At 47.7% G+C, this 25,765-nt stretch overlaps 2 protein-coding genes and 1 long non-coding RNA gene across 10 annotated transcripts; all 3 read left to right on the top strand.

Annotated features, from left to right (window-relative positions):
- The first annotated feature begins 399 nt into the window (after positions 1 to 399).
- On the top strand, positions 400 to 6,058 carry LOC110508167 (DOMON domain-containing protein FRRS1L). 2 transcript variants are annotated; one of them, XM_036966856.1, is made up of 5 exons: positions 400 to 974; positions 1,576 to 1,660; positions 1,801 to 1,939; positions 3,627 to 3,873; positions 4,456 to 6,058. In XM_036966856.1, the coding sequence occupies exons 1-5, from the start codon at positions 818 to 820 to the stop codon at positions 4,626 to 4,628; spliced, it is 801 nt and encodes a 266-aa protein (XP_036822751.1). In that variant the 5' UTR covers positions 400 to 817; the 3' UTR covers positions 4,629 to 6,058. The 2 variants fall into 2 exon arrangements, with proteins under 2 accessions (XP_036822751.1, XP_036822743.1); XM_036966848.1 differs by having other exon boundaries at positions 401 to 1,022.
- Positions 6,059 to 7,685: 1,627 nt separating this feature from the next.
- Positions 7,686 to 25,186, top strand: LOC110508150 (transmembrane protein 245). 2 transcript variants are annotated; one of them, XM_036966830.1, is made up of 16 exons: positions 7,686 to 8,447; positions 8,779 to 8,896; positions 9,491 to 9,706; positions 9,992 to 10,207; positions 10,323 to 10,492; positions 11,603 to 11,626; positions 13,448 to 13,552; positions 13,686 to 13,768; positions 20,287 to 20,377; positions 20,473 to 20,571; positions 21,120 to 21,257; positions 21,486 to 21,608; positions 21,774 to 21,919; positions 22,692 to 22,792; positions 23,023 to 23,197; positions 23,474 to 25,186. In XM_036966830.1, the coding sequence occupies exons 1-16, from the start codon at positions 7,731 to 7,733 to the stop codon at positions 23,715 to 23,717; spliced, it is 2,766 nt and encodes a 921-aa protein (XP_036822725.1). In that variant the 5' UTR covers positions 7,686 to 7,730; the 3' UTR covers positions 23,718 to 25,186. The 2 variants fall into 2 exon arrangements, with proteins under 2 accessions (XP_036822725.1, XP_036822734.1); XM_036966839.1 differs by lacking the exon at positions 11,603 to 11,626 and having other exon boundaries at positions 7,687 to 8,447.
- LOC110508233 lies at positions 15,556 to 20,279 on the top strand. 6 transcript variants are annotated; one of them, XR_005040268.1, is made up of 4 exons: positions 15,556 to 17,266; positions 17,300 to 17,385; positions 17,753 to 17,795; positions 17,829 to 20,279. It is a non-coding gene; the product is annotated as an uncharacterized LOC110508233 (long non-coding RNA). The 6 variants fall into 6 exon arrangements; XR_005040267.1 differs by adding an exon at positions 17,505 to 17,719 and having other exon boundaries at positions 15,556 to 17,471; XR_005040265.1 differs by having other exon boundaries at positions 15,556 to 16,793; positions 17,300 to 17,471; positions 17,505 to 20,279.
- Positions 25,187 to 25,765: the final 579 nt, after the last annotated feature.

Raw genomic sequence — 25,765 nt, 5'->3', positions numbered from 1 at the left:
CAAGAGAAGAAGAACCGGAGAGATTTGAGAATCACAATCCTTGTAAAGCCAGTTGTAACCACTGGTAAATTGTGTGGTTAAAACTGCTCTTTTCAGCAGTTTGGCCTTAGTCCTTGGGAGTTATCAATGCTGTCAACAATAACATGCAATGTAGATTCTATAATATTTTCACATCACACAAAGGAATAAGAAACCAACCTATCATAGCAGACATTTCTGCATAATAATTGTATAAATCCCTACATTACCTCATATTGCTATTCAATTGGCATCTGTGTTTACATAAACAGTGCTGAATGGGAATTTAAACTGTATATTGATAATGCAAAGTGTACATCGAGGTTTCCTATTGGACGCTGCAGCGATTGGCTCTATCGATGGACGTAATGGGCCATTAGGAGAGAGGAGAGGAGACGGGCGAAACCAACAACAGACACATTCATCCCTAAACTGGGATATCATTACATTATTTTAAGATGAAATCCAATCACTTGGATTATCATGGACGTCTCCGTTTCCCACAAGATTTAAGTGAATTGGCAAAACAGATCGGTTCAGTTACAAATCCCGCTAATTCCAGATTGGTTTAACCGAGGCTCATTCGTTTGACATGACTGGATCCCGCTCCTCTCGCGCCCATTCACACTACGGGAAATAGCCTACGACACACTGAACAACCGCGTTGAAAATATTCTGTAGTGATGCGATTGAGGTCCAGTGATTAGGCTCCGTAAAGAAATGCTGAAATACAACCAACAATGAGGATTCCGTCTCAGTTCTGTCTCCTTTAGACCGTTTTTACACTCCCTTTTTGGCCATGATTTTCCTGCGCAGCCTGCTACAGCTGACGGTGCTCCTGGTCCAGGGCAGTTGGCGGGGGGTAGCGCCGAGTCCCACGGATGAAGGCGCACTGCGGGCGAGCCACGGAGACCACGGAGAGCCGGGCCACAAGGAGCCCCATAAGGACTCATACAGTACGTTCGCCTCGGAGTTCCTGGAGTCTAGACATCTATCGGATGAGGGTGAGAAAGGGATACAGGATAGGCCATTTCTGAACGAGGCATTTAGCTTACTGTGGCCTTCATGGTCATCAAGGCTGTGTTTGTTTATGTGTAGGCCTTCTCTTGTTGGAAATCAGAGGGCGCATCTACATATCTGTGGTTGATACGTAATTCGTGGTTAATTGGCTATTTATGTGATGATGCGCAGGTTGACAGACCGAGCGTACAGTGTCTTACTTCCACTCGAGTCCACTCATGCATAGATCAGGACCCTGGCCAGCTACCCGCAGCTCCTCGCTCTGGCTCTCACTGGCCGGTCTGGAGATGGGCGAGCATTGGACAGTTCTTCACCACATTAAATGTTGTATATTATTAGAATTTATTTAGTATTTATTTTACTTTTAAAATAACATATTTCAAACTATCCCAATTTTGTTATGAAACGTGAAGGAACGTGCTTCTCTGAATGCACATTAGGCTGAAACCCACCAAATTACGAATATGGTAGAACTTCTAGAAGATGATTTTTGGGGAGGCAGGCCTAATGATTTTGTATGTGGTGTGTGTTCTCCAGGCTACCCCTTCCCCACCGCCCCTCCTGTGGATCCCTTCGCCAGGATCAAAGTCGTAGACTGTGGAGTCACCAAGGGCTGCATAAGGTCAGTGTGTGTGTATGTGTTTTGCTTGCTTGCAAGCATGTGTGTGTGTCAAGGGGTTTCTCTGTGTACTGTGGTCCCCCTCTGGCAGGTGTGGGTGCACATCACTCTGAAGAGGTTACATTTCCTCATTGTGTGTGTAGGTATGGGAAGCCGGGGTGTGATGCAGAGACGTGTGACTATTTCATGAGTTACCGGCGGATCGGGACAGACGTGGAGTATGAGATGAGTGCTGACACTGACGGCTGGGTGGCTGTAGGCTTCTCCTCAGACAAGAAGATGGTAAGGGACCGTATCTGTGTGTGTGCGGGCATAGGTGTGTGTGTGTGTGGGTGTGTGTGTGTGTGTGTGTGGGTGTATGAGCATGCGTGAGATCTATTCTTACACTCTAAATTTGCTTCCAACAATTGAGTGGGTAAACCTAATAACCAACATTACTGCAATGATGTTATTATGTTATTAGGTTATTATTTGATTAGGTTATTATGTTATTTGGTTTACCCATTCAATTGTTGGGAGCATATACAGAGCATTCAGAAAGTATTCAGACCCCTTGACTTTTTCCACATTTTATTACGTTACAGCCTTATTCTAAAATGGATTACATCATTTTTTCCTTCCTCAATCTACACACAATACCCCATAATGACAAAGCACATTTTTTGTTGTTGTTGCATATTTATAAAATAAAATAAACTGAAATATAACATTTAAATAAGTATTCAGACCCTTTACTCAGTACTTTGTTGAAGCACCTTTGGCAGTGATTACAGCCTCGAGTCTTATTGGGTATGACACTACAAGCTTGGCACACCTGTATTTGGGGAGTTTCTCCCATTCTTCTCTGCAAATCCTCTCAAGTTCTGTCAGGTTGGATGGGGAGCGTCGCTGCACAGCTATTTTCAGGTCTATCCAGAGATGTTTGATCGGGTTGAAGTCTGGGCTCTGGCTGGGCCACTCAAGGACATTCAGAGACTTGTCCCGAAGCCACTCCTGTGTTGTCTAGGCACTCTGGAGCTCTGTCAGAGTGACCATGGGGTTCTTGGTCACCTCCCTGACCAAGTCTCTTCTCCCCTAATTGCTCAGTTTGGCCAGGCGGCCAGCTTTAAGAAGAGTCATGGTGGTTCCAAACTTCTTCCATTTAAGAATGATGGAGGCCACTGTGTTCTTGGGGACCTTCAATGCTGTAGAAATGTTTTGGTACCCTTCCCCAGATCTGTGCCTTGACACAATCCTGTCTCGGAACTCTATGGACAATTCCGTCGACCTCGTGGCTTTGTGTTTGCTCTAACATGCCCTGTCCACTGTGGGACCTTATATAGACGGGTGACTGCCTTTCCAAATTATGTCCAATCAATTGAATTTACCACAGGTGGACTCCAATCAAGTTGTAGAAACATCTCAAGGATGATCAATGGAAACAGAATGCACCTGAGCTCAATTTCGAGTCTCATAGCAAAGGGTCTGAATACTTATGTAAATAAGGTATTTCTGATTTAAATGTTTAATAATTTTGCAAAAGAAATCTAGCAACGCCTGTTTTCACTTTGTCATTATGGGGTATTGTGATGTCATTATGGGGTATTGTGATGTCATTATGGGGTATTGTGATGTCATTATGGGGTATTGTGATGTCATTATGGGGTATTGTGTGTAGATTGATGAGGAAATGTTTTGTTTAATCCATTTTAGAATAAGGCTGTAATGTAACAAAATGTGGAAAAAGTCAAGGGGTCTGAATACTTTACGAATGCACTGTATAGAGTGTGGGACTTTCTTTCTTTTGATACAATCTACTCTTGGTTAGTCAACAGCACCTCTACAGACATTTTGGGGTCAGAGTCAGCTCAGGCTTTTACTACATCTGGTACACATGAAGTCTGCCATGAAAGACACATCACAAAAACAAGGCTGATTGGTCAACCTATCCTTCATGCTGATTGGTTCTCCTCACCCCCACCCCTCTCAGGGAGGAGATGACGTGATGGGCTGTGTCCATGACGATAATGGGCGTGTTCGTATCCATCACTTCTACAACGTGGGCCAGTGGGCTAAGGAGATCAAGAGGAATCCTGCCAGGGACGAAGAGGGTGTGTTTGACAACAACCGTGTGACCTGTCGCTTCAAACGGCCGCTCTACGTCCCGAGAGAGGAGACACTGGTGGATCTGCATCTCTCCTGGTTCTACCTGTTGGCCTGGGGGCCTGCTATACAAGGTCAGTCAAGGACTGGGTGTGTGTGTGGTATTGTGTGTGTGCAGAGAGTGGATGTGTGTGTTCATTAGTATGTACAGTCCATTCGTAAAGTATTCAGACCCCTTGACTTTTTCCACATTTTGTTACGTTACAGCCCTATTCTAAAATGGATTCCATTGTGTTTTTTCCTCCTCAATCTACACACAGTACTCCATCATCACAAAGCAAAAACAGCTTTTTAGACATTTTTGAAAATGTATTCAAAATAAAAAACAGATATCACATTTACATAAGTATTCAGACCCTTTACTCACTACTTTGTTGAAGCACCTTTGGCAGTGATTACAGCCTCGAGGCTTCTTGGGTATGATGCTACAAGCTTAGCACACCTATATTTGGGGAGTTTCTCCCATTGTTCTCTGCAGATCCTCTCAAGCTCTGCCAGGTTGGATGGGGAGCGTCGTTGCACAGCTATTTTCAGGTCTCTCCAGAGATGTTCGATTGAGTTCCCAAATCTGGGCTCTTTCCGAATGCACTTTACATGTAAATGATTTCCCTACCCTTTTTCTCTTACTCTCCTCCCCACTCTTCTCTTTCCTCCAGGTTCCATCACACGTCATGACAACGATGCTCCGCCAGTCTCTGATCACATGATCAGCATCTATAAATATGAGGACATCTTCATGCCGTCTACTGCCTACCAGACGTTCTCCTCACCCTTCTGTCTGCTGCTCATAGTAGCCCTCACCTTCTATCTGCTGATGGGCACCCCCTGAGAGAGAGGAGACGAGAGGAGATGAGATTAGAGGAGACGAGATGAGAGAAGATGAGAGAGGAGACAAAAGGAGAGAAGAGACAACCCATTAACCCAGAGAGAGGAGAGAAGAGAGGAGACGAGATGACAGAGGAGGAGAGAAGAGACGAGGAGAGACGAGATGAGGGGAGACAAGTGGAGAGATGAGAGGAGACGAGGAGAGAAGTGGAGAGATGAGAGGAGACGAGGAGAGAAGTAGAGAGAAGAGGAAAGAGACAGCAATAAGACTGAGAGTTCATTGTATTTCTGTCTGCCACACCCTCAATGCAGGGTGCTCTTTACACAGAATTACACTATAAATATATATGAATAAATATATACAGTAGGATACTATATATAATTTACATTGAGGACTCATCAGGAAGCTTGCAAATCATTCTGAAAATTGTACTGTGCTACCATAACAACATACACTAACCCATTAGTCAGAATATCTGAAATACTGTGTGTTTCTAGAGAACAGTAGCATAACCTTTAGTTTTGGCAAGGTATTTCATTTAGTGTATTTATGTTTACGACAGTAAGGTATCACACTCCTGACAACAAGTATTACTCCAACGCATGTGGTGAATCACAACTGGACCCTGAATATGTGAAGAACCTACAGACACGATACAAGGAGACATTACACACTGGGACAGACTACTGAGCCTGGAGAGAGACTTCACTTAGAGAGAACCGTCCAGATTGATGTGAGCCAAAGAAAGGCAGACGGGTCATAGTTTATTATCCTGCTGAAACATACTGCTTCTGTATGCAGCCATGCTTTACACAACACTCATTCTCCACAGGGAAATACAGTATTATTAGTAGTAGTATTATAGTATTTGTATACAGAAACTAAGACTAGGTGGTTGAACAGATGTTTTTTTGTTTGTTTCAGCCCAGTCTCACTGAGTAACACTGAACTCTCTACTGTATTCCACAATGCCATTTTACATGCTGATGATTAAGACAGGGTTCTCTTTTCTCTATGTGTGAGAGGGTCCATTTTCTTAGGACTGATTTATTCCACCACGTGCTTGGTCATGTTTCCTTTGTCTGTGGCGAGGTGTGTGTGTGTGTGTGATCACTGTTTGCTGATGATAGGGCAACTGACTGTATGATTGATGGTGCATGATTCCTTTGTAGATATGCAATAACACACCGATCAGCACTGAGGCTGTAGTGGACATGATGACAGCCAGGGACATGGGCTCTGTCTGACAGCTTGCCTTGGCCCTGCAGCATATGGCCTAACGCTGAAGGAATCTATGGCACAGAGTCCAGTTGTATTTGTACCGTTCACTGAACCGTTGTGTTCCATGGAAATGCTTCCTCACTGAAACAGTGTTTAGTGTCTAACATGCAAGTGTTTTTGTTATCAATAAAGCTGTGTTCAGTACACTCCAACATCTGGTTTTCATCCTTGTGGGTCATGTGATGGCTCTGTCAGCTGCATCATGTGCCCCTCTAGGCCACGTACATTTCATCTGCAATCTAATGAATTTACAATGAATTACACAACCATACAACAACTGTGTGGTTGTGTGGCTGACATATTTTTGGACAAGCAGCATATTCAAAATAATTCCAGATAATAGAGGATAGGGATAGACTACGGCTAACTAGGTAACCCTTCATTTTAAAAAGGCCCTTATTACAGTGTAATTACAGTGTAACAGGTATTGTCGTTAACTGTAACAGCTCATAGTTACAGTGTAACAGGTATTGTAGTTAACTGTAACAGCTCATAGTTACAGTGTAACAACATGTAACTGGTAGTAATTGAGGTCTGTAATTACAAAGGTGTAACAATGAATCCTTGTTGCCACGCTTGTTACAAAAGGGCAGGTTTCCACTAAATTCACCAATTGAGTGTTTTGTTTATTCTCAGCTGCATACAGTTCCAACTGTCACAAAGGTTGTGATCCCTCGTGGATGTGCTGGGTGTTGGAGAAATGATGCTCAATAGCCTGTAACCACTTACTCATGAATGTGCACTGTTGAAACTACATCCCCACTCAGTGTTGCTGCTAGCACTTGCCACTAAAATAAAGTGTTCAATCTGGGTTAATTCGGTCATCCCAGATGAGGAAAAACAAACTATTTGAAAGCATAGTACATGTAATGTACTAAGTACAATGTAATTACTAGTTGTTACACGGGATTTAGCTAGTTAAAATGAAGCGTATCTTGAGGGGTATTTAGTTGTAATTAATGTGTACTTATACAGTACACTACACATCCTGACAACCTGGCCCTCATTTTAAAGCTTCTGGAAGTTTCACTTAATTTCTGTACCTTATTGTGAAATGAAGTGAAACTTCCAGAAGCTTGAAGGCCAGGTTGTCAGGATGTGTACTGTATAAGTAAATACCCCTCAAGATACACTTCATTTTAACTAGCTAAATCCCGTGTAACAACTAGTAATTACATTGTACTTAGTACATTACATGTACTATGCTTTGAAGTAGTGTATTTTTCCACATCTGCGATACCACCCATATTAGATCCCAGCCAGTGAGGTTGACTTACTGATTTGTTACCAGCTCAACCAAGTCAACCCAGATTGAACACTTTATTTTAGCGGCAAGTGCTAGCAGCAACACTGAGTGGAGATGTAGTTTCAACAGTGCACGTTCATGAGTAAGTGATTAGAGGCTATTGAGCATCATCTCTACGACACCCAGCGCATCCACGAGGGACTATTGGTTGTTAAATACAATACTTGTTAAATAATAATACTTGTTACACATGTAATTACGCTCTAATATGGGCACTTAAAATGAAGTTTTAACTATACCTGTTTTGTAATGATTGTAATGATAGGCTATGCAAATATGTGATTACTTTGCATATTTCCTTCGTGACAGCACGGACATCCTGAATTCGTGGTGATCCTCCTGACAAAGGTCTGTTTATTCACGTTTCTGTGTGTAGTTCAACTGGGCATTCCAAAGAGTAGGCTACTAGCAGCAAACTAAGCAGCGAGCACAGCTCTGTGTGGCACCAGCCAGCTACAATACCCATCATACCTTGCGACGGTCACGTCACCAGTACGTCTAGTGTTGTGTTGTTCCTCATGTGTGATAGCGGTATCAAAGATCCTGGAAACGAACGCTTCTTCTTCCGTCTGTGGTGGAATTGGGTGGGATCCGCAGGAGGAACGCAGACCGAGGCGGATTCATTGAAGATGGCAGACGAGGAGGACTCGGGGCCGGAGGCAGAGCCGGCTCCTTCCTCTCCCGCGGAAACCCCTAGTTCCGCCCGGCCTCACTACGTCTCGTTCTCCGAGAGCGTCCAGCCAGCGGTGGGCATGATGAGCCAGCTACTCAGCCAGCCTTCCTCCCTCAAATTCGACAAGAACATCAAACAGGCCTTCTACAACACAGGAGCGATGATTTTCGTGGCTATCTGTTGTGGAGCGGCTGTGCTAGTCTTCTTTATCCTGGAAGCCTTTCTGAGACCACTGCTCTGGGCCGTTCTCTGCGGGACCTTCCTACACCCATTTAAACACTCCCTAGCCCGGCTGGGACGCTCCTGGCTCAACGGCCTGCAGGACACCGGGACGCCGATACTCCTGGGGACGCTGCTGGTCCCGGTGTGGTGTTTCAACCACGGGGTGGATTTCCTGGGGGGTCTGGTGCTGGAGAGGCTCACGATGCTGCTGGTGATCGGGGCAGGCGCGCCACTCATTTACTTCTTTTACCTGTTCTGGAGCGTCATTGGCATGCAGGTGATCATCGGGCACGTGTGTGGCGTCATCGGGAGCGCGCTGGACTGCTTCCACTATGTGTGGGTGAGTGACAGAGACACCACTGACGCTGAGGGAGGAAGGCCCCCACAACAATAAGAAAGGCTTTTCCAATACTGTAGCCTACAACAGGATGGGCAGGGGATAAGACTGTAATGCAGCCCTTACATGAATCAAGTACTCAGCTAACTACATTTAGATTTCTCTCTACTCCCTCATCATCGTCTCTGTCTCTCTCTCTCTCTACTTCCTCCCTCATCTTCTCTCTCTCTCTCTCTCTCTACTCCCTCCACCATCTTCTCTCTCGCTCTGCCCCCCCTCTCTCTTGCTCTACGCCCCCCCCCCATCTTCTATCTTCCTGTCTTCCTCTCTCTAGGTGATGACAGTGGTGTTGGGGTATGTGCTGGCTGTAGCCTGCAAATGGAGCCCCGGTACAGAGAGATACCTGAGGACTATGTCTGTACCTGTCTGGACCATACTACTCTTCTACCTGGGTGAGGAGAGGGGGAGAGAGGGAGAGAGAGGAGGAGCTATGTGAGTGAGAGCCATGCCTGGACCTGTCTGGACAGCATGTTCTATTCTTCTACCTGGATACAGACAGGGGAGTGGGAGAGGGAGAGGGAGTGGAGGTAACTTATGTTCCATCATAAGATAAGGAAGTGTATAAAGGTCAAGTGTGTGGCCGTGGTCTCAGGATATTTAGTCTTTAGTATTAATCGATAGCTGGTAGTGTGCTGGGAGAGAGGGAGGGGTGTTAACCTTCAGGCGGAAATGTTAAAAGATTCTGAGAGCTGAAGCACTGCTAGGACAGAGGTATTTACGGGGGGGGGGGGGGGGGGTGTAGTAGTACATTCTGATGAGAGCTGAAGCACTGCTAGGACAGAGGTATTTACATGGGGGGGCGGGGGGGGGGGTAGTACATTCTGATGAGAGCTGAAGCACTGCTAGGACAGAGGTATTTACAGGTGGGGGGGGGGTAGTACATTCTGATGTAGTTTCAAAAGGAGTCTACTGTTCATTAATCATCACATTGCCATACTCCCCTCCCACCATATACCTCCCCCTCTCCCCCATGCTTCTCTCTCTAGTGTCTCTGACTGGCTCGTGGAGAGTTCCTGTGTTTGTAATCATGGTCACGCTCCTCATCGTGGGCTCTCAAGAGAAACCACCTGTCCCTGGCAACTCGGGTGAGCTGTCAGGACAGGTGTTGTCGTTCGCTGCTAACACCATCTACATGGCCATCTCCTGCAGTAACCTCCACTTGGGCCCCGAGAGAGATACCAGCACCAGTAGTGTCTCCGCAGGTCAGATAACACACACACACACACACACACACACACACACACACACACGTAGGCGTTGTACTGCAGTAACTAACCATCAGCCACAAAAAGCTCTCTAAGTCATAATTCTATATTAATTCAGTAGATGTTGAAGGTTTGGACTGATTTAACGACCACTTTCCATCACGTTTTCAATCCAAATATACTTCATTGTCTTGACTGTCACAGTCACAACGGCTTAACACCTCTCATCTCTCCTCTCCTCACTCCTTCCTTTCCTCATCTCCCCCTCCTCTCTCTCTGTAGATGGGGTGGACTCTGTGGGCCCTGGCCCTTCCGGTCCCCCCTCTGTCTTCCCGTTCCCCCGTCAGGCCCGTCCTGAGCTGAGGGGTCTCTTCCAGAAGGAGAAGGGGTCCCAAAGAGCCAGTGATATCTACTTTGTCCTGCTGGCCTGGGCTTTTGTACTGGTCCAAGTCTGGCTCAATCTCTGGATGCTACAACTACTGCCTATCCCAGTGGCTGGTAATATCTGAAACACACACACACACACACACACACACACACACACACACACACACACACACACACACACAAATGCATAACAGTGTGTGTGTTTGTGTGTGTGTGTGTGTTGCAGTGTGGGTGTTGAAGAAGCTGGTGGTACATTTTGGTCTGAAGCGATTCGCTGAGAAGACTCTGTCGTCATGGTGGGTAGGACTGGAGAAGTTTGGCCGTGAGCGACAGGACGCCATCATGCCTGGACCAATCAAAGGACTCGTTCAGTTCCTGCTACGCGTTGACACCAAGGTAATGGCCCACCCCCCCGGCCAACCCCATAAGACAAACAGCCACCCTGCCACCTCCCTGAGACACACAGCCACCCTGCCAACCCCCCTGAGACACACAGCCACCCTGCCACCTCCCTGAGACACACAGCCACCCTGTATTTTTATAAACCACTTCCTGATCTATCTCTGGTCACCGCTGGAGGGTTCTGATGCATACAACACTGTAGACAAGATACAACACAATTGTTATCCACCGTGATTCTGATCAGCTAGCAGCAGGGTAGTGTCCTGTCTACCCTGGGGTAACGGTTCTGGACAGTTAAGGTAAGTGTTGAAGCTGGGTGAAGAGGCAGGAGCTGGTCTTCTCTATGATATATGAATGAGTTAATATTACTACTGAATGATCGCTCTACAGGTTAATATTACTACTGAATGATCTCCCTACAGGTTATATTACTACTGAATGATCTCCCTACAGGTTAATATTACTACTGAATGATCTCCCTACAGGTTATATTACTACTGAATGATCTCCCTACAGGTTAATATTACTACTGAATGATCTCCCTACAGGTTAATATTACTACTGAATGATCTCCCTACAGGTTAATATTACTACTGAATGATCTCCCTACAGGTTATATTACTACTGAATGATGTCACTTAATTGTTTTACCTCTTGTCTCACCCGCTCATCTCACCCCCCTCGTCTTACCCCCTTGTCTCACCCCCTCGTCTTACCCCCTTGTCTCACCCCCTCGTCTTACCCCCTTGTCTCACCCCCCTCCTCTCACTCCCTTGTCTAACCCCCCTCATCTTCACCTCTACACCTCATTGAGGAAAGAAGAAAAAATATTGCACTCTCGCTCTCTTTTTGTCTGCACCGTTTTGTTGTTTTTTTGTATTCTGCTCAAGCACACGTTGACACATCTGGTATCCAATCAGAACGGCATTCACTCCCTGCATCCAATCAGAAATACCCTGCAGCACTTCCTGTTTTCTAAAGCCCCCCTTTACTGCCTGTATCCAATCACAATCTGTGTTGTTTGTGCTTGGGAACCATGTGATGATTGCTTCACAGGTCTGTCAAATAATAATTTCCCCAATGTCTCTTTGTCTCCTCCTGAAGCTCTGGCATTGGCTTAACAAGCAGGTAATGTTCTGGAGGAGAGCTCTGCTGAGAGAGGGAGAGAGAGGGAGAGAGAGAGAGAGAGAGAGAGAGAGAGAGCATGAAAGTGTGTGTCTGATAATGTCAAAATGAGAATGAAAGAGAGAAGAAGAGGAAGATTGTGTATGAGTGTGAAATAGTCAGAGAACAAAAGAGAGAGAATGATAAAGGAAGGAAGAAAGAGAGTATGTGAAGCAGTGTGAGCGCCCTATAGTAGCTTGGAGTGACGCTGTAACCATCCCTCCATCCTGTCTCCGCCCCTCGCTGACCTCACTTCCTCCCTGCTTCCTGCTTCTGTTGTGGTGAAGCTACAGTGGGGCGAGCTCATTTATTGGCTCCTCAACCTTCCGTAGCTTCTCCTCTGTGATTTGATTGGCTGGTTGGCTTCTGAGCGTGTGTGAGGTGCATGGAGAGAAGAGACTGCTTTAGACCAAGCTGAGGGGAGTGCCGGGGGGGTTGGGTTGGGGGGGAAGGGCTGCCCCTACTATTACCAAGACAGGGTAGACGCCCCCTGCTATTCCCTAGTTCTGGAAATGAAGCGCTGTACCATGGCATTAGCAGACTTCCTAAAGAAAGATCTGGGTGGTGTCCTGGAGGTTACATGGGTTTGGGAGGGGTGGGACTGAGCTGGTACTGGGTTGGATTGAATTGAATTGGAGTCTGATCCATATTGGACAGGGGGGGACATCCATATAAATGACTATTCTGTAGTGAAGGCGTTAGATTAGCATCTTTAAAGGTAGACTCAGCCTCAAGCAGCACGACTGATATTGAGATGAGTGAGATACAAGACTTCGCTTTCACACAGTCACACAGTATCCGTGCATGTTCACAGGTTCGCTTCACACTGATAGAGCGTGCTAGCTACGGGACCAAAACAGAGGAGAAGTTGAGCCTCTCTCTCCAACGCTCTTAGTTGTTGTGGAAATTGATCAACTCGCTGGTTACTTTGTGCATCTACATCATATCGCTGAGTCTACCTTTAAAACAGCAGTTACATCAAACCAATTCTGATTCTGACTGGTCTTGAGCTGAGCTTTGCTGTAGTCTATATTTCTGTAGAGTCTATATTGTAGATTTTCTAGTTCTCTCAGCTTCTCGTTCTGTTATGTGTTGACTCAGGATGTGTTTCAATACTCTGAGGTTGCCACCATATTGCTTCATGTGCTGTCAGGTCAGTGGCCATGTTGTGTAATACCACTGGGACACTGTCTTACTAACATCTCACCGTCACCTCCAGCCTCCTGATGGTAACGTTCAGCATTCTTCCTCAGTGACCTCACACACTCCCAGGTCACTTAGGAAGGCGTCATAATGCTGTCATAAGGTATCATATGGTTGTTATAAGGCAGGGGACATAGAGAAACCTAAATACTGGGAAGTGACTGTCCTTCTCTGTGGCCCTTAGAGGAACTGCCTCTTAAAAGTTACAATAAAGACGTGTAAAGAGATTGCAGACAGAGCACACGTCTCACACACAGCCCTGGGGTTTAACATGCGTGCACTCATGCATGGTGTGTGATAGAGTGTGTCTGTGTACACAGGCTGTTCTCAGGATCCAAGATGGCGGCGGTAGGGTTTAGTTCAGACACAGAATGTCTGCCTTGGTCTCTGGTTTCCCAGGGGAGAAGGACACAGGTTTCTCCATGTGTCCAGTCACATCTGCGACAACTCCTAATGGCAGATACTGACTTATGTCTCTCTTTCACCTTTCCCTTTCTTTTATATCACTCTCTCTTTTCTCTCACTCTTTGTCTGTTCTCTCTCTCTCTCTCTCTCTCTCTCTCTCTCTCTCTCTCTCTGTAGATGGTCATATGGTTAGAGCGCTCCCTGGATAAACTCATCAGTATCTTCATCATCTTCCTGCTGGTGACAGGAACTCTGCTCATGGGTCTCCTGCTCACTGCTATGGTGCGGTACTGTGTGTTCCTCAGAGCTTACCATAGTTTGATTTCCTCCTCTTCCACTGTACATAGCTAATTGAGATATAGGCTATTTTCAGCATAACCTCACTCTCTCTCTCTCTCTCTCTCTCTCTCTGTAGGTTCATCATGAGAGTGTTCATATCATAGAGGTCACCAGTAACCTTATCAACGAGACTGTGTCCAGCCATCCAGAATGGGCCAAGTGAGACACACACACACACACACACACACACACACACACACACACACACACACCTTGTACACTTGGCTGTCCATCAATATTGATGATGACGTTACTCCCAATTGTCACAGAGGTGTGATTACTGTGTGGGGTTGTGGTTGTGCCAGTGGCTGTGCAGGCCAAAGCCAGACCTGCATGGTTTGCCACAGGAGGAGTGTGTTGCCCCTGCTGCTGGGGTTCATGTTGGATTCTCCTCTGTGATTATGTCCTGGATGTGTGTGACATCCAGGTGGAACACCAGGTATGTCGGTTGCTAGCCAGGTTCTCCAAATTAGAGATTGCCAAGGTACAGTATGTGACCATTGATGTTGACCATTGATGTGGAAGGTGAGCTCTTCTTGCTGGGTGGTGAGTTGTTGACCATTGATGTGGAAGGTGAGCTCTTCTTGCTGGGGGGTGAGTTGTTGATGTGGAAGGTGAGCTCTTCTTGCTGGGTGGTGAGTTGTTGACCATTGATGTGGAAGGTGAGCTCTTCTTGCTGGGGGGTGAGTTGTTGATGTGGAAGGTGAGCTCTTCTTGCTGGGTGGTGAGTTGTTGACCATTGATGTGGAAGGTGAGCTCTTCTTGCTGGGTGGGTGAGGTGTTGACCATTGATGTGGAAGGTGAGCTCTTCTTGCTGGGTGGGTGAGGTGTTGACCATTGATGTGGAAGGTGAGCTCTTCTTGCTGGGTGGGTGAGGTGTTGACCATTGATGTGGAAGGTGAGCTCTTCTTGCTGGGGGGTGAGTTGTTGATGTGGAAGGTGAGCTCTTCTTGCTGGGTGGATGAGGTGTTGACCATTGATGTGGAAGGTGAGCTCTTCTTGCTGGGGGGTGAGTTGTTGATGTGGAAGGTGAGCTCTTCTTGCTGGGTGGATGAGGTGTTGACCATTGATGTGGAAGGTGAGCTCTTCTTGCTAGGGGGTGAGTTGTTGATGTGGAGGGTGAGCTCTTCTTGCTGGGGGGTGAGTTGTTGATGTGGAAGGTGAGCTCTTCTTGCTGGGTGGATGAGGTGTTGACCATTGATGTGGAAGGTGAGCTCTTCTTGCTAGGGGGTGAGTTGTTGATGTGGAGGGTGAGCTCTTCTTGCTGGGGGGTGAGGTGTTGACCATTGATGTGGAAGGTGAGCTCTTCTTGCTGGGGGGTGAGTTGTTGATGTGGAAGGTGAGCTCTTCTTGCTGGGTGGATGAGGTGTTGACCATTGATGTGGAAGGTGAGCTCTTCTTGCTAGGGGGTGAGTTGTTGATGTGGAGGGTGAGCTCTTCTTGCTGGGGGGTGAGTTGTTGATGTGGAAGGTGAGCTCTTCTTGCTGGGTGGATGAGGTGTTGACCATTGATGTGGAAGGTGAGCTCTTCTTGCTGGGGGGTGAGTTGTTGATGTGGAGGGTGAGCTCTTCTTGCTGGGGGGTGAGTTGTTGATGTGGAAGGTGAGCTCTTCTTGCTGGGTGGGTGAGGTGTTGACCATTGATGTGGAAGGTGAGCTCTTCTTGCTGGGGGGTGAGTTGTTGATGTGGAGGGTGAGCTCTTCTTGCTGGGGGGTGAGTTGTTGATGTGGAAGGTGAGCTCTTCTTGCTGGGGGGTGAGTTTTGATGTGGAAGGTGAGCTCTTCTTGCTGGGGGGTGAGTTGTTGATGTGGAAGGTGAGCTCTTCTTGCTGGGGGGGTGAGTTGTTGACCATCGATGTGGAAAGTGAGCTCTTCTTGCTGGGGGGTGAGTTGTTGATGTGGGAGGTGAGCTCTTCTTGCTGGGGGGTGAGTTTTGATGTGGAAGGTGAGCTCTTCTTGCTGGGGGGTGAGTTTTGATGTGGAAGGTGAGCTATTCTTGCTGGGGGGTGAGTTTTGATGTGGAAGGTGAGCTCTTCTTGCTGGGGGGTGAGTTTTGATGTGGAAGGTGAGCTCTTCTTGCTGGGGGGGTGAGTTGTTGATGTGGAAGGTGAGCTCTTCTTGCTGGGGGGTGAGTTGTTGATGTGGAAGGTGAGCTCTTCTTGCTGGGGGGTGAGTTTTGATGTGGAAGGTGAGCTTTTCTTGCTAGGGGGTGAGTTGTTGATGTGGAAGGTGAGCTCTTCTTGCTGGGGGGGTGAGTTGTTGACCATCGATGTGGAAAGTGAGCTCTTCTTGCTGGGGGGTGAGTTGTTGATGTGGAAGGTGAGCTCTTCTTGCTGGGGGGTGAGTTTTGATGTGGAAGGTGAGCTCTTCTTGCTGGGGGGGTGAGTTGTTGATGTGGAAGGTGAGCTCTTCTTGCTGGGGGGTGAGTTGTTGATGTGGAAGATGAGCTCTTCTTGCTGGGGGGCGAGTTTTGATGTGGAAGGTGAGCTTTTCTTGCTGGGGGGTGAGTTGTTGATGTGGAAGGTGAGCTCTTCTTGCTGGGGGGTGAGTTGTTGATGTGGAAGGAGGGCTCTTCTTGCTGGGGGGTGAGTTGTTGATGTGGAAGATGAGCTCTTCTTGCTGGGGGGTGAGTTTTGATGTGGAAGGTGAGCTCTTCTTGCTGGGGGGTGAGTTGTTGATGTGGAAGGAGGGCTCTTCTTGCTGGGGGGTGAGTTGTTGATGTGGAAGGTGAGCTCTTCTTGCTGGGGGGGTGAGTTGTTGATCTGGAAGGTGAGCTCTTCTTGCTGGGGGGGTGAGTTTTGATGTGGAAGGCAGTGTTTTCCATTAGCATCGGCAGTCAGCTAATCAGCCGCGGAGTGGTGGCGCATAGTAGGCTATTTACTTAGGTAGCCACGTGGAGTGGTGGTGCATAGTAGGCTATTTACTTAGGCAACCACGTGGAGTGGTGGTGCATAGTAGGCTATTTACTTAGGTAGCCACGCGGAGTGGTGGCGCATAGTAGGCTATTTACTTAGGTAGCCACGTGGAGTGGTGGTGCATAGTAGGCTATTTACTTAGGTAGCCACGTGGAGTGGTGGTGCATAGTAGGCTATTTACTTAGCCAGCCACGCGGAGTGGTGGTGCATAGTAGGCTATTTACTTAGCCAGCCACGCGGAGTGGTGGTGCATAGTAGGCTATTTACTTAGGTAGCCACGCGGAGTGGTGGTGCATAGTAGGCTATTTACTTAGCCAGCCACGCGGAGTGGTGGTGCATAGTAGGCTATTTACTTAGCCAGCCACGCGGAGTGGTGGTGCATAGTAGGCTATTTACTTAGCCAGCCACGCGGAGTGGTGGTGCATAGTAGGCTATTTACTTAGCCAGCCACGCGGAGTGGCGGCGCATAGTAGGCTATTTACTTAGGTAGCCACGTGGAGTGGTGGTGCATAGTAGGCTATTTACTTAGGTAGCCACGTGGAGTGGTGGTGCATAGTAGGCTATTTACTTAGGTAGCCACGTGGAGTGGTGGTGCATAGTAGGCTATTTACTTAGGCAACCACGTGGAGTGGTGGTGCATAGTAGGCTATTTACTTAGGTAGCCACGTGGAGTGGTGGTGCATAGTAGGCTATTTACTTAGCCAGCCACGCGGAGTGGTGGTGCATAGTAGGCTATTTACTTAGGTAGCCACGTGGAGTGGTAGGCTATTTACTTAGGTAGCCACGTGGAGTGGTGGTGCATAGTAGGCTATTTACTTAGCCAGCCACGCGGAGTGGTGGTGCATAGTAGGCTATTTACTTAGGTAGCCACGTGGAGTGGTGGTGCATAGTAGGCTATTTACTTAGCCAGCCACGCGGAGTGGCGGCGCATAGTAGGCTATTTACTTAGGTAGCCACGCGGAGTGGTAGGCTATTTACTTAGGTAGCCACGTGGAGTGGTGGTGCATAGTAGGCTATTTACTTAGGTAGCTACACGGAGTGGTGGTGCATAGTAGGCTATTTACTTAGCCAGCCACTCGGAGTGGTGGTGCATAGTAGGCTATTTACTTAGCCAGCCACGTGGAGTGGTGGTGCATAGTAGGCTATTTACTTAGCCAGCCACGCGGAGTGGCGGCGCATAGTAGGCTATTTACTTAGGTAGCCACGCGGAGTGGTAGGCTATTTACTTAGGTAGCCACGTGGAGTGGTGGTGCATAGTAGGCTATTTACTTAGGTAGCCACGCGGAGTGGTAGGCTATTTACTTAGGTAGCCACGTGGAGTGGTGGTGCATAGTAGGCTATTTACTTAGGTAGCCGATAGTGGGCGCTAGATCTGCACGACTGTCTGATTGATTTGCATTCCCAGTAATACATACACTGGTTTCCCCCGTGGACTGGCTCGCACATAAAACGTCCTTCATTCAGCCTGAAAAGTTGTCATTTCCCTCCTTCACTATCTTTAATAGTCTTAATAAACCCAATTTTTTCCATCACCATTGGCTGAACGCGCTGTGCAACATCGCTGGCTACTTTTTCTATTTGGCAGGGTACTATGTACTTGTGGAAAACACTGGGAAAGGTGGGCTGTTCTTGCTGGGGGGTGAGTTGTTGACCATTAATGTGGAAAGTGAGCTCTTCTTGCTGGGGGGTGCGTTGTTGACCAATGATGTGGAAGGTGGGCTCTTCTTGATATATGGTGAGTTGTTGACCAATGATGTGTGTCTTGCTGAGACTGCCGGAGTTGTAGACGGAGGAGACAGGCTCAGTGAATGCTACATGGATTCTGGTGAGTGGGAGAGGACATATTGCTGTGTAAAGATGTGTTGAGTTGAGGTCTTGCTGGTGGCTTGGAGGCACTGGAGGTTGAATAGATTGTCATCCAGCCAGAACTGCTTTATTTACCCAACATTCATCTCTTCATGGTACAGACGGCTCAAAGGCACTCAGCTCTGACAGAGCGGTGGAATGGGCCTGGGTGTTAACTAGGTGAGCAGTGGACTGGGCCTGGGGGTTAACTAGGTGAGCAGTGGACTGGGCCTGGGGGTTAACTAGGTGAGCAGTGGACTGGGCCTGGGGGTTAACTAGGTGAGCAGTGGAATGGGCCTGGGGGTTAACTAGGTGAGCAGTGGACTGGGCCTGGGGGTTAACTAGGTGAGCAGTGGACTGGGCCTGGGGGTTAACTAGGTGAGCAGTGGACTGGGCCTGGGGGTTAACTAGGTGAGCAGTGGACTGGGCCTCTCATAGACATCACACCACCCTGTGGTGATAACCCCCTGCCCCTCATAGACATCACACCAGCCTGTGGTGATAACCCCCTGCCCCTCATAGACATCACACCACCCTGTGGTGATAACCCCCTGGCTCCTCATAGACATCACACCACCCTGTGGTGATAACCCCCTGGCTCCTCATAGACATCACACCACTCTGTGGTGATAACCCCCTGGCTCCTCATAGACATCACACCACCCTGTGGTGATAACCCCCTGGCTCCTCATAGACATCACACCACCCTGTGGTGATAACCCCCTGGCTCCTCATAGACATCACACCACCCTGTGGTGATAACCCCCTGGCTCCTCATAGACATCACACCACCCTGTGGTGATAACCCCCTGGCTCCTCATAGACATCACACCACCCTGTGGTGATAACCCCCTGGCTCCTCATAGACATCACACCACCCTGTGGTGATAACCCCCTGGCTCCTCATAGACATCACACCACCCTGTGGTGATAACCCCCTGGCTCCTCATAGACATCACACCACCCTGTGGTGATAACCACCTGGCTCCTCATAGACATCACACCACCCTGTGGTGATAACCCCCTGGCTCCTCAAAGACATCACACCACCCTGTGGTGATAACCCCCTGGGCCTCATAGACATCACACCACCCTGTGGTGATAACCCCCTGCTCCTCATAGACATCACACCACCCTGTGGTGATAACCCCCTGCTCCTCATAGACATCACACCACCCTGTGGTGATAACCACCTGGCTCCTCATAGACATCACACCACCCTGTGGTGATAACCCCCTGGCTCCTCATAGACATCACACCACCCTGTGGTGATAACCCCCTGGCTCCTCATAGACATCACACCACCCTGTGGTGATAACCCCCTGGCTTCTCATAGACATCACACCACCCTGTGGTGATAACCCCCTGGCTTCTCATAGACATCACACCACCCTGTGGTGATAACCCCCTGGCTCCTCATAGACATCACACCACCCTGTGGTGATAACCCCCTGGCTTCTCATAGACATCACACCACCCTGTGGTGATAACCCCCTGCTCCTCATAGACATCACACCACCCTGTGGTGATAACCCCCTGCTCCTCATAGACATCACACCACCCTGTGGTGATAACCCCCTGGCTCCTCATAGACATCACACCACCCTGTGGTGATAACCCCCTGGCTCCTCATAGACATCACACCACCCTGTAGTGATAACCCCCTGGCTCCTCATAGACATCACACCACCCTGTGGTGATAACCCCCTGGCTCCTCATAGACATCACACCACCCTGTGGTGATAACCCCCTGGCTCCTCATAGACATCACACCACCCTGTAGTGATAACCCCCTGGCTCCTCATAGACATCACACCACCCTGTGGTGATAACCCCCTGGCTTCTCATAGACATCACTCAACAGCTGAACAGGGTGCTTTATTGGTTAATCAGTCCCTGACTCTTTCTCTCTCCTCCAGTTGGCTCCCTGAGGCACAGGTCATCCAGAAAGCTATGAACTCAGCTGCCACTAACGTCTACCAGCACGGTCGAGAATGGATAACATTCAAGGTAAGAGAGACAACAGGAGAGAGATGGAAAGAGAGGGAGGGGGGTGGAGACACACTGGTAAAATCACTGATTGTGTGTGTGTGGTGTGTGTGTAGCTCCATAAGATGCTTGGTGAAAAGGGGAACCACACAGCTGTCATAGAGAAGCAGGTTCTGGAACTGTGGGATAGACTGTACCACTCCTGGTTTGTCAAGGTAACGCAGGGGGGTGGCCTGGTCCATCAGACCATAGTATAGGGGGGTTCACATGGTCACATCTTCATGTTTGGCTTGAGAATATACAGACTGAAACACTGATTACCCCTTATAAACACAGACCAGAACTACACTATACATTCATGTATGTCTCACTCTTCCAACACCGTCTGCGTGTGTGTGTGCGTGTGTGTGTGTGTGTCTGTGTGCTTACGTGTATGTCTGTGTGTGTGTCTGTGTGCTTACGTGTGTGTCTGTGTGTGTGTCTGTGTGCTTACGTGTATGTCTGTGTGTGTGTGTCTGTGTGTGTGTGTGTGTGCGCGTGCGTGTGTGTGTGTCTGTGTGGTTACATGTATGTTTGTGTGTGTGTCTGTGTGCTTACGTGTATGTCTGTGTGCTTGTGTGTGTGTCTGTGTGTGTGTCTGTGTGCTTACGTGTATGTCTGTGTGCTTGTGTGTGTGTCTGTGTGTGTGTCTGTGTGCTTACGTGTATGTTTGTGTGTGTGTCTGTGTGCTTACGTGTATGTCTGTATGGTGTTTCTGTCTCAGAATGTAACCCATACAGGAGGGCGTAACCGTAGTGGTGGTCAGAAGCTTGTCCAGAGACAGAACAGCTGGCTGGGAGAGATCTTAGACTGGCAGGACATCGCCTCCTTCGCTCAGGAGAACATAGAAACACTGCTCTCTGTGAGTACACGTGTGTGTGTGTGTGTGTGTGTGTGTGAGTACACTTGTGTGTGTGTGTGTGTGTCTGTGTCTGTGTGTGTGTGTCTGTGTGTGTGTGTGTAACGTGTGTGTGTGTCTGTGTGTGTGTGTAACGTGTGTGTAACGTGTGTGTGTGTGTGTAACGTGTGTGTGTGTAACGTGTGTGTGTGTGTGTGTGTGTGTGTATAACGTGTGTATCCTCTGCTATAGATAGTGGAGTCTCTGTGGGTGGTGATGAGTCGGAACGTTGGGCTGCTGATCTCCACAACGACCACACTCCTCACTGTCCTCTTCCACAGCGGCACAGCTCTACTCAACTTCGCCCTCAGCCTGGTAACACACACACACACACACACACACACACACACACACACACACACACACACACACACACACACACATAGCTCTCTCTGTGTGCCTCCTCCTTCATACCTTAATATTTACACTGTTGAGTGTGTGTCCGTGTGTGTGTGTGTCGTTTTGTGTGTGTGTGTGTAGGTGATATTCCTGACGACGTTGTTCTACCTGCTGAGTTCCAGTGGAGAGTACTACGAGCCTGTCAAATGGGTGATCAGCCTCACTCCTCTGTCCCAGCCCGGACCATCCTCTAACATCATAGGACAGTCTGTAGAGGAGGCTATCAGGTACACACACACAGCACACACATAAACACACACACACGCACGGTCTTGTACAGCTAACCTTGTGGGGACACACAATTCAGTCCCATTCTAAATCCTATTTTCCCTAACCCCTAACCCGTACACTTACCCTAACCCATACACTTACACTAACCGTAACTGTAACCCTCAAATTAAACCAAAAACCTAACCTGAACGCTAAACCTAACCCTAGCTCCTAAACCTAGCTCTTAAACCTAACCCTAGCTCCTAAACCTAACCCTAGCTCTTAAACCTAACCCTAGCTCCTAACCCTAGCTCCTAAACCTAAACCTAGCTCCTAAACCTAACCCTAGCTCCAAAACCTAACCCTAGCTCTTAAACCTAACCCTAGCTCTTAAACCTAAACTTAACCCTAGCTCCTAAACCTAACCCTAGCTCTTAAACCTAACCCTAGCTCCTAAACCTAACCCTAGCTCTTAAACCTAACCCTAGCTCCTAAACCTAACCTTAGCTCCTAAACCTAACCTTAGCTCCTAAACCTAACCTTAGCTCCTAAACCTAACCCTAGCTCCTAAACCTAACCCTAGCTCCTAAACCTAACCCTAGCTCCTAAACCTAACCTTAGCTCCTAAACCTAACCTTAGCTCCTAAACCTAACCTTAGCTCCTAAACCTAACCTTAGCTCCTAAACCTAAACTTCTGGTCCCCACAAGAATATTTAAACACGTCCACACACACACTTCACACATTTTACATGTTAAAACATATGTTTGTTTAATTGTGTGTGTTTTAGAGGGGTGTTTGATGCCTCTCTGAAGATGGCAGGGTTCTATGGTCTCTACACCTGGCTGACACACACCATCTTCGGCATCCACATCGTCTTCATCCCCTCTGGTGAGTGTGTTCAAAACTGACTGATCAAATAGAACATCTTAACTTGCTGATGTTTGACTGACTAGACTGGAGACGAGGAAAACCCTCCTTGTGTCCAAACTATTAGATGAATAACTTGTATAACAGGACTGTTCTATTCTGTTCTATTATAACAGGACTGTTCTATTCCAGTCTTCTGTCTTACTATTGTCAAACATGTTCCATGTGTCCTCTTCCCTCGCCCCCTTCAGCCCTGGCAGCTATCCTGGGTGCAGTGCCATTCCTGGGGACGTACTGGGCCGCGCTGCCCGCTGTGTGTGACCTGTGGCTGGCCCAGGGAGAGGGGGTCAAAGCCTTGCTACTGCTACTCTTCCATCTGCTGCCCACCTACTTCGTAGACACAGCCATCTACTCCGATATATCAGGGTACGAGTGTGTGTGTGTGTGTGTGTGTGTGTGTGTGACACAGCCATCTACTCCGATATATCAGGGTACGAGTGTGTGTGTGTGTGTGTGTGTGACACAGCCATCTACTCCGATATATCAGGGTACGAGTGTGTGTGTGTGTGTGTGTGTGTGAGAGAGTGTGTACGTGTTTGTGCGTATTCACTGTTTATGAGATCAGTGTGTAAGAGAGAGAAATCTAATCTGTTATGATATTAAAGTAAGTGTGTGTTGATATCTGTCCCCCCCCCCCCACAGTGGTGGCCACCCGTATCTGACTGGTCTAGCAGTGGCAGGAGGAGCATACTATCTGGGTCTGGAGGGGGCGATCATCGGTCCTATCCTGCTCTGTATCCTGGTGGTAGCCTCCAACATCTACAGTGCCATGCTGATGAGCCCCAACTCTGCCCAGCCCACCCCTGTACAGTCTAGCTGGCCACAACACCCTGCCAGGTCCTTCATGGACACCACTCCCTCGGTGCTGAAGAGGGTGAGCGAGTGAGAGGTGGAGTGTCTCCTGGTTTCTCATTGGCTGGGTGCCTGTCCCTTGGCTTCTTATAGACTGATTACCTGGGAGTAGCACCCTTTCCTCCCTTGTGCTCCTCCCGAGCTCTACGGGATCTCCCAGGCGGAGTGGCAGGGTGTGAGGGGAGGTTACCCACGAAGCCATCAGCCTGATGAAGCTACTTTTCAGACCATGGAGTTGAGACCCTCCCCTCCCCCAACACATATGAGACCATAGAACAGATTTACATTACAAATCAAATAAATGGTCCACAATATGTATACTGGGCACACCATATTTAATAGTGAATGTTTAATCATCTCGCTGAATGCGGTGCCTCTTTCAGTGTTGCAATAAGGGATGGGACATGTGGATTGTAGAACATGGGTCTGTTCTATCCATTCTATGTACACATATAAGACCCCCCAGTACCATATCTACAGACCTGCCTAAGGTGGGATGTATCTTACCCCACCCTCTCCCCCAATCCTTTCTGCCCCCTCTACCTGGCACTTTTGTGAAGGTTAAAGTTCAGAATGGGTCACACGTTGTACGCTGCAACGGAGCAATGGAGCACTGAGTCAATGAACTAACCCTGGATAGCTACTGGATGGGCAGGGTTTAGTTCCAGCCCAGCATTAACACATCTGATTCCAGTAATGAAGGATTTAATAAGGGAACTAAAGCCTGTACACACTGGTGCCCTCCAGAGGCCACCAATATTAACACTTAGCGCTTTTGGTTTTTATCATCTTTACTGTTATCATTAATATAATGCTGTTTTATTATCTCTATGGTTACGTGTTGTATGATGCATTGTCATGCTTATGAGTTCTGTTGACGTGGCAATGAGCACTGTATGCAGGCACTTCCTGTGCTGAGAGGTGGAACTTCCTGTGTTGATGTTTTTACATTTAAAAACAGATTAGTTTTCAGCTCAAGTTTATGTTTTGCTCTCTAACACGCGCGCGCGCGCACACACACACACACACACACACACACACACACACACAGGTTGATGTCAGTGCTGCTGTAAGGTGAATGTAATCTAAAGGGCTGTAGTTGTTACATGTCACGGTAATAAGGTAGTGGGTCCTGGCCTGTACTAACTACATCCTATTATAAATCTATCACATACATACCCCAGATTACACACACACATTCACTCCACATTTATGGGAGAAGGATGAACTTTCACATGATAAATGTAACTGTTTACACCAAGTGAACGATGTACAGGTATGTATTCTGAGTACTCTGTATGTGAAGCACGACATCCTCTAATGTGGCCAAAGCGTCAGCTGTCTGAGGTTGGGAGGACTGCTTATTTATCCTCAGACGGTTGGAGTCCTACTGTTGGCTCACTTCCCTCACCTCACACTGACGTCACCTGACCCTGGAACATACCGTTGCTGTGTTTTCTACTGGAAATGCACTGAGACAATAAACATGACTGTTTGAACTAAGATGGTGTCCTCCTGGTGTTGCTCAACAATAACAACTCCTTCATTTTCAGACTGATCATCACATAAAAAAAAAAATCCCCCTCAATGATCAATCATTAACCAAACTGATTTGAGCATTACAGGCTAACACTTGATATTGAAGTCATTGTCTAAACAAGTTACAAAACACGACAGAGAGGGGATGGGGACATGTTCCCACTCTGCAGAGTACACTGGAACTTATCCCTAGAGAGAGAAATCGTTCAATAAAAACATGAATCAATGCACTTATTTAGTTTTCTAATAAGGCTACTCACACCACACATTAACCTGTTGGATAACACATTTCAAAGGGCAGAAAGACAAACAGATGTACAAACCACATGAATAAAATAACAATGACAAATTACTAAACATTTATATTTTTCCTGCAGCATTTCTTAAGGCTATTTACACTAAAAACACAGAGAGAAAATGACTCCCACTGATTTAGAGTCCTGAAGTCAGGCTGTGTCCATGTTCCAACAAGTCCTTGTCCACTTTCAGATTGTGCCCACTTTGTCAGATATGCATCTACACATGGTATTAAAATGTGTCTCT

Source organism: Oncorhynchus mykiss, chromosome 3, assembly GCF_013265735.2.
Source record: "Oncorhynchus mykiss isolate Arlee chromosome 3, USDA_OmykA_1.1, whole genome shotgun sequence".
NCBI lineage: Eukaryota > Metazoa > Chordata > Actinopteri > Salmoniformes > Salmonidae > Oncorhynchus > Oncorhynchus mykiss.
This window is presented reverse-complemented; position numbering and strand designations above follow the sequence as displayed.